Raw genomic sequence first — 12,219 nt, forward strand, 5'->3', positions numbered from 1 at the left:
CCGGTTTGCGGTTTTTAAACAGGTTCAATCCCCCTTCGATTAATTTTGGTTTTGTCCATCATCTGCATGGCGTTATTTCATTGACACTTTCAAATTGGTTATTTTTAACACGCCCTATAACTTAGCTGTTATCTTGCGTATCTTCATCTTCAGTGCGCTGTTTTAAAAAAGATCACCAAAAAATAATACAGGCTGCATTTTTTACTGGTTCGGTTCCGGTTCGGGTCCAACGCCAAACAAAATATAGGGTTTAACTCCGGTTCGGGTTTTTAGGAAATGGTAATTTGCGGTTTGGGTTCGGTTCGGGTTTAATAAAATAAACCGCTCAAACCGGTTAGTGGGTTCGGGTTCAGTTCCGGTTCGACTCCCTGCTCAAAACTTAATGCTTCAAATTTGTCATAAAAAGTAACTTGCAAAGATTTATTTCAAAAAGCGGCAAAACATTGAAAAACATTTTGTGGTAAACGGCATCACAATAACACATGATAAAATCGAAATTTGTGACGACACACGCTTACGTAGAACAGCACATTTCCAAGTTTAGGCTTTTTATTTTTCGTAAATTGGCACGGATGGTAAATTATGATTTAAGTAGTGCTTTCGCAGTGCTTTTATGTAATCGTTTATGACTTTTACTTGCGCCTCATTAAATGGGTCGAAATCTTCTTTTTTCGCTTCTCTCTTAAAATATCCTGCAGAGTTATCTTCCAGACACAGCAAGCGCGTCTCTAGGTTCTTCACGGTGATGTCAAGGAAGCTTACAATTTTCCGTAGTTCGTTTGAATGGTTTTTTAATAAATCTTCAAAATAAACTACCAGAACCTTTCCAGCTGCAGATATGTATTCTTTGTTCATCCAAAGCCAACGGTTTGCCAACCGGTTGCAAGATTCGATCCACTCTGTTTAAATGATTGGGACAATATTTGTCAAAGCTAATAGAGCTTAAAAGTTTGTATATGTGTACAAAATTTAAACCTTTTTAGGGTTCAAATCATTTTACTATGTAACTTGTACCCCAACAGGGTCGTTAAATTAACCTTGGGAAATTGTATTAACGCAAGGACTCACAACAGAAAGCTGGATGATGTAAAGAGCATTAAAGGATATTTGAAAGCGAAATTGTGTAAAAATGCTGACGGTTAGGACTACTAGAGCTGGTGTAAGGTTTTATTACAAAAATGCAAAATAAATCCAACTTATAAACTTAGTTTCTAACCCTATCCCAGCAGTCTTAATGTTAATTTATATAACTGTCTTTTTCATGTCATGTATCGGTATTGAACAAACTTTGTCTGTTGTGAGTTCTTATGTTAGTAGCTCTACCCCCACAAACAATCTACTCATATAGAGTCAAGTCTATACATTAGGACCCGAAAGCAAAAACAAATAAACTACTCTTACGCCTTGTTTCAAAATCACGTTTGTCCCGAACACCTGTGTGTGAAGTTTTTCTTCTGTTAAATTCGGCAACACATACATCGTATGGGTTACGAATTAAAACAATAGCTTTGCGAGTAATTTTCTTAAAGCTTGTTGTGTGATCTTTGAAAACGTGAATTCTTCCACTTTTTGGACTTTCAAATTCTCCAAGAAAGCCTAAAAATTTTATTTTGGGCAATGCAACTTTCACCTAGGCTCGAAATGTTAAACACTGAGTTTGTAAGTGCCGAACTTATTTACTGAAATATAACCTGTTTGGGCAACAAAACAACTTTAAAAATATATTGGGCATGTTGCTGTCAAACCGCTCCAAACGCGTTAAAAAGGTGTGGCTACCACTCAAAACAAGACCTGTTATACGATTTTAGGTACCTTTTGAAACGAGACTAACGTCGTTATAAACGCTTCCTGTGTAGAATCCAGTTACGCTTTCGATTAAATATCGCAGCCAAGTGTTTCCTGATCCTGGTCGACTGACCAGTGCAACTGGATCAAAGGTGTCTTCGGGCACAAATCGTCGAGATGCACATCGATAGTCAGGAACATTTGTGCGATAAACGGACAACAACGACTGTTGTTTTTCCTTTTGTTCCAAGCTTCCTGAAAGTCTAAAACTAACACAGGGCGATACATTGAGCAGTATAATAAAAAAAATCGCGGTGTTACACATATGTGTACAGCTTGATGAAGATGATTCATGATGTGTCAATTTTTTTAGTATTGAAACAATTTATTATTATTGAGTTTTACAATTAGTGTGAAAACGGCCATTTACGTTATTTGTGTTAATTGAATGCTTTTTTGACGTGACGACAAACATGCTTAAATCTTCCCAAAACGCATCGTTTTAAAAAAATAACCAATGTTGCTTACCCCTAATAATATAAAATGAACTATAATTGATGCAGCCGTTCTTGGCTTCGTGACTTGCTGTGATTAAAGGTTAAAAGATGCTTCCACACCTAATTCGAAATTTACTGATGGATTTAAAAACTAAAAAACTAATTAAAAAACTAAAAAACTAATGGATATTGATGTTCTGTACGCTACATTCGAAACTGCAAGACCTTATCTGGAGCAAAGTAATGCACCAATTTTGATTTATTCCCTAGGCTTATTTTATAGGTCGGCTTTTGTCCTTACTTCAAAGTGGTTTGTCCACAGTGGCAGGTTTCATTAATTTCCAGCATTGCCAGTGTGTGGTCACGTGATTCGCAAAGTAAAAGGCACTGCAAAGGAGTTTGTGCTTCCTCTGTCAACAAAGCACTAGCTTTCTCCAAAATTCGGGATTCAACCTTGATCTTTCCAACGTACGAAGTAGCTAGAATATTATTGGCGATGGCATCACCTGGCAATTAGTGTTTAGCATAAAAAATACTGATTGATTTTTCATTAGATCCTATATCATAAAAATATTCAAAAAAGTGCGCTCCAACCGTGGATGCATGGTACAGGGTTAAAGTAGAGCTCAAGAGAAGGATCACGTTGAGAGCAAAATGATTCAGTGGGCAAATTTAAATTTCTGTTGCAATGCTTGCTGTGTTCCAAGATGGCACCAGGGGAAATACGGTGGGCGCACATACAGGTCGTACCTTCCAATGCTGATAGTTTAGCTTCGCTATACATAAAAATAAAAAGCAAAACAATATCAAATCGGGAAATTAATATTTGTGATAATCTTTCTTATTTAGCTTGCATGGTGTGTACTGAAAACCTTTTATACAAGTTTATCGTAGAAGATTTTGTAATCACACCCAACTACCGATTAGAACAGGCGTAAAAGCAGTGTTGTGGACTAGAAACCTGCTTCACAATTAGAACTGATGCAATGATGTTTGATTTAACCTTGCAGAAACATCCCAAGAACAGCGCTGCAAAAACAACTTTGGGTGTGATTAAGCAACAACAAAAATCTGAATTCCTATACCGACACCTACCAGAGCATCGTAATTGAAGAGATGAGTTTTCGAACTGCAAAGTCTCAACTGGTCTACTCAAAAGCAAAGAAGGCGAACGCTTGTTCACGAAACGGTGAGAGACAGCCTTCAGCAGTTTATTCGATGGTTTTTTTAGATTGCTGCTTTGCTTTCTTAGCCACACGAAACTAAACACCCAAAGAACAACTACAATAAGTTTCGCATTCTGCAAGAACGTTTTTCTCAAGTGAAACGCCATGCGCCAATATCCTTGTTACTATTTGTAAAAACATGAATGTACCAACTACACGCAAATATACTGTTATGTTTAGTTCCCACCAAACATATGCTAAACAGGAAGTAAGCACCGGACGATGAGATTTAACAACTTTATATTGCATGTTATTTGTACTACCCGTTTCATTGTTAAACTAGTGTAGTGATTAGTAAAATCTATACATCCGAACATGATATAAAATTACTCGTCACTAAACAGATCTGTTTTTCACCCGTTTCAGTTTGCATTTTTTAGATGTACCAAATAACTTTCCACTAAACATTAAAAAGCAAACATAGCAGCTTTTGGCTAAGTCTTAGTAAATGCCATGGCACACAACAAGTTCACTATATTGCTGTGAAGGTTTCCCATGAACTTTGGACTGATACGAATCAACACAACCAAAATATATATATTTTAACCTTTAAAACGTCATAGGTCCGAAAACCCCCTTTCGCAAAACGTGATCAATGCGAGGACGTAACTTTCCGGAAACAGTACCAAGTAGCAGTTGCATCATAAAGCTAAAATGAACCCTCGACGGTACTTGCCAATCATTTCTCTACAGTTTTTGTAGCGCGCGATTGTGCCAAGTTTGTGTTCGCATGCAAAACTGTAAGCAGTTGAATCAGTTATCATGGGATAACAAAGGAAGACTTAAAGAATGTTTAGTAGGCAGTTTGCTGCAAGTTTGGCTTGCTACGGTTTCTCAGCGTTACTGATTGTCTATGTTGCTGATGGTGCGCGAAAGACAAAACAAAACATATGTCCGTCCGTTGTAGGATGCAGGTAAGGTTGAAATGGATTGCACAAATTTTCTACTGTTAGCAAAAATCGAGTAACTTTAGCATCAGTTAGTCGGATATGTATTAGCACAAACAAAACCATATCTACAAATCAAAACATGTCTTTTATGTACACACATTGATATGAACATATTGCAGCACTAATTTGTTCAAATAATTCTGATTCGAGTTTTTTGGCCCTGTAGTTCAATTCGTGCACGGATATACAGCTTATTTGCTGTGTTGTTATTATCTAGTTTTTTGCTCTCTTCACAGTTGTTTACATACAACATCGGACGATGGTACTGCTGGATTGTCAGCAAGATGCAAAGGATTCGATCCTGACTTTCATCTACTGTTCCTGCCGAATGTCACAGTTTTACAATTGAACAGTAAATACTATACCAGTGTGTTTCTCAAAAACAAAGATAATCAAAATGTTGTTTTAATACAGATTGTGAATTTTCAAATGAGTCAATATTTTGGGACCTTAGAAGAGCTGATTTGTCCGTGAAGTTTTTTCTGCGGTCGACACCAATTTCTAAATTTAACTGGAACTGGTTGCCAAGTAAGTTATACCATATCAAACTAACTGTATGTCTAACGCCAACAAGACGAAAAATCAATTGAAAAAACGAATAACTGACGTCACAAAACTTATTTCCCTGAGCGGTATCGGGCTTCAAGCTGCAAACAATTAACATTTAGGATCAAATGTGATCTAATGCTTGTTACACGAAATTTATGGATGATAAACCGTTGGTAAGCAGTAAAGGCTGATAAAATTCTCTGTTTCAGACACCGCAAGTGCAGTTTTTCTCGGATATTTTTCAACGCCATTGTCTTTAGTGAGCGAAAACAAAACCACTGTGGAGTCCAACACGACTTGTCTCTTTCGCAACAATATAAACATCAACAAGGTGGACTTGTACTCCATACCCTACAAAAACCCGCCTAGCTGCCTTCCACCCAAAACTACTTCTTTGTCACTGGTCAATGTACCCTTGACCGGATTCAACAAACCGGACGGGTTGGAAAATACACCAGCGGCATTTAAATGGCCACCCAAGCTAAGGATATTGTACATTAAAAGAGCTAAGATGTCTAGTATTGGAGACCACGTTTTTCGAGAAGCACCAGCGACCGTAGATAAACTCGTCATAGGAACATGTGACAACGCACTGGGACGTTTGTCCAAAAACTGGCCCCGAGGTGTCAGGTTACTTTGGGTGATGAACTGTGGCGTGAATGAAGTAAAATCCGAAGATTTAAAAACATTTACACATATTGAAAACCTAAACCTACGTGGGAACTTGTTGGTCACCCTGCCAAATGTGTTCCCGGCATCTATCAAGCAAATTGATGTTGTCCAAAACGATATAACACATGTACACAACGTGCTATGGGACTTGCTGCTCAATTTGACTGTGATCGACTTGTCGATGAACAAACTAGTATCAGTGCCTACCAATTTGCCACCGAATCTTGTTCATTTGAACTTAAGAAACAACGAGATTGATTATTGTGATAGAAATGCCTTTACACACATGAAGAAGCTGAAATTCCTTGACCTCGCCCAAAACAAGTTAGTGTTTGTGTGTAAAGCCTTTGTTGCAGTAGCTGTCAAATCACGTTAGGACGCTATTAGTTACTTGAGTCGAGAGGATTACGTCCGCGTATGTTGACGTAATCAATCTGCTGGTAAGACATGAAACCTGCAGCCAACTGTTTCCTTGTAGCTGTTGTATGGAAAACGATGAAACAAAAATATAGTTAATTGCTACATAAAGTTTGTATCGGTTGAGTAATAAAAAACAAATTCTTTCAAAAATTCACAGCAAAGTATTTTTACCGCTGCTGAAATAAATTTACCAGTATAAAGCTGAACACTTAAAGTTGAATAAAGCTCATGTGATGGTGTATGGTCCTTAACTGTAATAGTTGTTAGCAAACGATTGTTTGTTTTCAACAGATTAATTAATATGCCGGAGAATTTACCCACGACATTACAAACCTTGTGGTTACAAAACAACAACCTGGCACTTGTTCGGACGCCAGCCAGCTACGAATTTTGCGTAAACTGCATTTCGGTGAAACTTTCCGATAATCCATGGGTTTGTGACACAAACCTTATCAACATGGTGCTGTGGTTCAGCAAACAAAACATACGCATTTTTAGCCTTCACGGACCTTGCGCCTCAACGAAAAGTTGTAAGTATAACTGGGTGGACTTTAAAATACCTTAAAGCCTAAGTTTATAGTGATTGCTCAGTTTTACAAAATTCGTTGAAATTGGTTTTAGGTCCCAGGTTCGTGTAAGGTTGTGTGATACATTGCTATATATACGCTTAACCTTTGAAGGTTTTTTGATTGGTCACATGACGTACCTATAACGTCACAGTCACAAACCAGCTGATCAGCTTCCTTTTCTTTGTTTCGAAAGGTTTTAAGTCAAGTTGCAACAGCTTGGCTCAAAATTTGGCAACACCTGTTAAAACTCTAAAAGTCCCTCTGTAATCTATTAAATTTCGTTTAAAAACAGTGAACGATTTGTTGTCTCACACAGCTTTAAACAACGACGAATTATACGACTTGGTGGCATACATGAGCTACATGCGTAAGAGTTTTGGGAATTGCGTGTATAATGTGAAACGACTGGAATGCAACTCAACCGACATAACGTCACTTCCATCAAATCTACCCCAGGGATTGGAAACGGTTGTTGTCAACAACAACGCTTTGCTCACAACGATTGCTCCAGGAGTTTTAAAGAATCAGGAGCGCCTGGAAAAGTGAGTGTCGTGTTTTGAAATACCCAGTATTAAATAGAAAATTGAAAAATGTTCATTGCTTCCTCATCGATTTACGCCGTTGTACCGAAAAAGATCGGAAGTAATACTTAAACAATAGGCAGTCTTGTACTTATTTCCTTTGTGTCCGATTCCCATAACTTCAAATCGAAACTTCTTTTCAGGGTGTACATGAGCAACAACACGCTAGCGCATTTCCCACAAGGCCTTTCCGGTTCACTAAAAGAACTTCACCTTTCCGACAACAAGATTACCGGGTTTTCTGATAAGGACCAAGAAACTTTAGATATTCTCGTAAATCTGAAACTGCTCGACTTGTCTCGAAATTTGATCAAGACTGTTTACGATTATCAGTTATTGCCTCTGACGATGTTAGCAGATTTCATGTTAGTTGGAAATCCATTGGTAAGAAAAAAGATCATGCCTCGATAATAAACTCAAATATAGGCTGCATGAGAGCATTTTTGTTTTTTAGCATTGTGACTGTTCTCTTCAGTCTTTGACGTACTGGTATGCGCACCGCAAAAGGTACGAATACTTTTTCGCTATTCCGCATTGTTCTTCACCGCCAGATCGTAAGGGACAGATTATTATCCAACTTACAGGGGCGTTTGAGTAAGTTTGTGTGTAAATTATAGGTATAAAGAGAAAACGTCGAACATAAAATGCAATGTTTTTCCTTGCGACACAGGTACGAGTACCAATGTGCTCCTTCAACCTGCAGTTGGACAATTGGCAAAGGGGTGCTTAACTGCTCTAAAACTTATCAGGAGGTAATAATACGGTCTTTAATAAAATCGGCACTAAAATGTGTTTTTTTAATATAACGTCGTATTTGCAGAACGTTCGAAACTTTGACAACGCAACATTTAAAACTGGCGTCATGCCAACGATACCACCAAACACATATTGGAAATCTCTCGATCTTAGCGACTTGTTACTCAAAAGCGAACAGGTTTCTATTAAACAACTGACACGACTTGAAACTGTAAACCTCACAGGTAAGATATACTCATCTGCAAACGTTTTCTCAAAAATTTACTTTTTAATTTTTCACAGGAAACTTGATCGACAAAATACCGTTCGGCCAATTTTCATCCGGCATAAAACAACTGATCCTGCAAGGCAACAAAATTACGCACCTGCCAAAGTTTGAGGAAATTAATGCCAAACTGCCAAAACTTGAACTCCTAGACCTAACGTACAACCAAATCGCGTAAGTGTAATGAAAACTGAACTCAACAACAACGCTTTTGCTTTCGTCAGTCAAGTAATAATGCAAACTGTAGATCTATCGACCAAACTGAGGTAAAAATATTTCCACTGGTCAACGCCATTCTTCTTCACGGAAATCCTCTATTGTGCGATTGCAAAATGCGACCTCTAGTGACATGGATACAAACAAACGAAGATCAAAACGACATAGATATGCATCATTTCAAGGTACAAGTTAATAAAATAATATTTTTAAATCCTCTTAGGGGAAATTTGTGTCAGCAATATTTTCACAGAATCTGACGTGTGCCAAGCCAAGCCAACTTAATAAAGTGAAGTTGGATGAGTTAAAAGAGGAGGAATATTGCTCGACGGCGCCTAACACAGCCCTTGTAGTGGGTTTGGTTGCAGGAATTATCACCGTCTTAATTGGAGCTTCCATCGTAAACTTCGTTTTGCACAAGGTAGAGAGTTTGCTATACAACCCTGTGTATTAACTTTCAAATATTATTTAATGTGTTTTAAAGAAACGAAAGTCAAACATTCATAATTGTATACACTGTTGCTGCCAGGCATAACGTATTAACAGAATTTTTAGCTCTTCCGGCAGTTTTTTATTGTAATATGCCAACGTTTCGATTTTTGTGTGTGTTTCGCCGCCCCTTTTCGCTTTATAATAACTTGTGTTTGCAATGTATGTCATTACCCTGATGAAGGTGTTTCGTATGGGACATCGAAACGTTGGCATATTACAATAAAAAACTGCCGGAAGAGCTAAAAATTCTGTTAATTCATAATTGTAATCTAACATTTTCATGTCCAAGGTATTCCCGAGTTGGACAAAATTGTGCTCTCAGAGATTAACATTTTTACCCTTGTGTTAGCATCGCAAGAAACAGGAACGCAGGGACATTGTGCAAGGTTTCAAGGACCTGCTGGAGCGCGAAGCCCTAGTCAATGACGACCCAGAAACTGGAATACGAGAGGAACCAATGTACAAGTACGACGCTTTTGTGTCCTACTGCTGCGGAGGAGCTGATGAAGATTTTGTGTTCGATATGCTCGAGGTTAGTCGGCATATTGCTTGTAGAGAACAGTGTGAAACAATTATCGGGCATATTACTGTAGGTTGTTTAAGTCACACAAACTGTTTGTCACTAAGGGTTTAAGGGAAGTATACCTGTCAACCAAAACTGCAGTGAGTGTATTTGAAATTTTATTTGAAGTCTCAACCTTCTGACCTCCTGCATCGGAAACTTTTAACAGGCCAAATAAAATCAAAGCGATAAAAGCACACAAGCATGACTGGTTTAATTCACGTTGCCTAGTATATGTCATCTAGGAGGCCATGCTTTAAACACTTAAAAGGTCTGCAGACTATACACTTTCAAAAATACTCCGCAAAATCTGACAGCAGAAGTTTGGAGCCTTTGCAAAAAGGCGGAATGTGTTGTTTGCTGTGACTGTGTTTCTGACAGAAAATCACACCACATATTGGTCAATAGTTTTACATTTTTTGATTCAGGAATTGGAAGAAAACCAGGGTCGTTCGATTTGTGTTCACGAGCGGGACTTCCTACCCGGACGTGGGATCGCAGACAACATTGTTCAATGCATCGTCGCTTCGCGGAAAGTCATCCTGGTAATTTCTCGCAAATACGCATCCAGCAGTTGGTGTCAGTACGAAGTTCAAGTTGCGCTTGCTCAGCTGCATGAGAGACGAAGGGGAAGACTGTTGGTTCCGGTTCTGCTTGAGGTATTAGCGATATAACTAAAACCTTAAACATTCCATTCTAACAAGGATGTTTGTGTGTTCGTTCGTTTATATTTATCCGCGATTGGCAGACTTTGCCTGAATACGTTATGATTACAAGTCTGTCGTCAAACTGTCTGTTTTTGTTGCAAATCCGTTTAATCATTGTGTATTTGAGTATTTCGGGTGTTAGTGACTTCAATTTCGTTTAACGCATATGACTCCAGTTGGTTGAAGCAGTGCTGCTCTAGTGTTTTGCTAAATAAACACAAGTGATTGAGTCAGGATAAGAACCCACAACTTGCGAAGGCAAGACGGTTCTTAACTTTTGTTACTCGGAAGGGTAATATTTATATTTGTCCACAGGATGTCACTAGAGACGAGGCGTACGCAGGTAGTGTAAAGACGATACTATCAGCAATCACTGGCTTACATGTTCCCAAGGACGGTGAACCAGCTCGAGCATGGAAGGAGTTCTGGAAGAAATTGGGCGGTGCAATCAAATAAAACAGAGAAAATGTTCAACGCATCGATGTCATGAATATCTACTGCAGCGAAATGCTTTTCAAAGAAGAAAGAAACATGTTGTGTCGGGAGCCGTTGCAAGAAATGCTTGGTATCACAAACCAGATAGTTGGTGCAAAGAAATTATTTTCAGTTTTTGCTGTTAAAACACTCTGTGGGTAAATTTATTTACCATGCAGTTATCCTATGAAGTTGCCGCGAGCACAAAGTTTACAAATAATGTTGTTTCCCCACAATTTGTTTGGAATGTTTACACTTAATGTCAACACATGAAATTTTTCTGCAAGAAAATACTCCCTCAAAATTAAAATGCTATCGTGACATTAACAGCGATATTGCAGCTCAAAAAATGACAACATAAGTGCGTTCTCTTAGCTTACATTATTGCCGATGAAATAAGATCTTGTAAAGTATAGAGACATCAATGTTTCACTTGGCATCTTTCGCATTGGCGCGACTGTCAATTCCTAGATATTGTTTTCTATTATTTCGTAACCCGGACCAGCATCTACTTTTGACAAATGACATACTGCGGTGTTCGATTACGCCATTATATGAAATTGCATGCAAATTTGACGCATAAAATGTTGCAGACGCGTTTCACCTGCAGTGATATTGAAACCTAAGTGTCATTGCGGGCAATTTAAGCGGGTTGTGGTGTTTGCCTTCACAACTCATGATAATCTTCCAACAATGTACGTATATGAGTTATGCCAATGGAAATCAACAAATCCATCATCTGTTCTTTATATTGTTTGAAAACAATCACTCCATCAAGCCACAAGGTCCTCACCATTTTGACAAATCAGAGCTTAACAAGGCATTAGTGTATGGCGCGCCACGTGAGTGCAGAAACACTAAAGACGTCCGGTGTGTGCGCATCAACTCTGATTGACATCCATAATTGACCAACAAACACAAACAAATCCATTCGACGAAGTGTGTGCTCTCGATGTCAATTGTTGTGCGGTGAGTGGGGGTGGCGGGCATCGTATAACGTCATCGCGTGCTTTGTGACGTCAGTGCGAATTCAGAACTGCGGCCGTGTGTGGGAACGAAGTCTTCCGCAAAGTTTTAATTACGGCGAAATTACAGGCCCAACTGCTCGCGGTAATTGCACAGGTTTGCGACGACACACACCGTAAAAGGTATTTCTAACTTCTCATTTAATCCATGTCTGGCAGCTCCATGAAAGCAATCTTTTGTCTTTAACCAAATCCAAAATAGTCCTGGAAGCAGAGAACCTAAATATGGTGCCATAATAATGTATTACGGACAAACGTTTAGGCAACCGAATAGCAAAAAGACAATCTGGAAAGAGAAACTGCTAGGGCTTTTTTAACGTTGAATTGTTGAAAAAAATAGAGCTTGAATTTAATTGACAGTTTTTTGACCAAATTTCACAACCAGAAATGATAATTTCCAAAATGCAGCACGCATAAAATATCGGAGTTACGTTGCGCTACGAACCAGTGATGACACGACAGAGATACTTTGT

At 38.5% G+C, this 12,219-nt stretch overlaps 2 protein-coding genes across 2 annotated transcripts; one reads left to right on the forward strand and one right to left on the reverse strand.

Moving 5' to 3' along the window:
- Window positions 1–121: 121 nt before the first annotated feature.
- Window positions 122–3,066, reverse strand: LOC145223498 (sialate:O-sulfotransferase 2-like). The gene is made up of 6 exons (XM_080089912.1): window positions 3,033–3,066; window positions 2,584–2,788; window positions 1,813–2,054; window positions 1,402–1,596; window positions 637–830; window positions 122–157 (listed from the first exon to the last, which is right to left on the reverse strand). Exons 1-6 carry the CDS (start codon window positions 3,064–3,066, stop codon window positions 122–124), a joined length of 906 nt encoding a protein of 301 aa, XP_079946038.1.
- Window positions 3,067–4,297: 1,231 nt separating this feature from the next.
- Window positions 4,298–11,187, forward strand: LOC145223500 (uncharacterized). The gene is made up of 16 exons (XM_080089913.1): window positions 4,298–4,422; window positions 4,695–4,810; window positions 4,873–4,986; window positions 5,217–6,003; window positions 6,391–6,629; window positions 6,985–7,210; window positions 7,393–7,633; window positions 7,704–7,843; window positions 7,920–8,001; window positions 8,070–8,229; window positions 8,288–8,444; window positions 8,518–8,671; window positions 8,740–8,907; window positions 9,328–9,510; window positions 9,969–10,199; window positions 10,563–11,187. The coding sequence occupies exons 1-16, from the start codon at window positions 4,298–4,300 to the stop codon at window positions 10,701–10,703; spliced, it is 3,264 nt and encodes a 1,087-aa protein (XP_079946039.1). The 3' UTR covers window positions 10,704–11,187.
- Window positions 11,188–12,219: the final 1,032 nt, after the last annotated feature.

Source organism: Phallusia mammillata, chromosome 4 (assembly GCF_965637545.1).
Source record: "Phallusia mammillata chromosome 4, kaPhaMamm4.hap1.1, whole genome shotgun sequence".
Lineage (NCBI taxonomy): Eukaryota > Metazoa > Chordata > Ascidiacea > Phlebobranchia > Ascidiidae > Phallusia > Phallusia mammillata.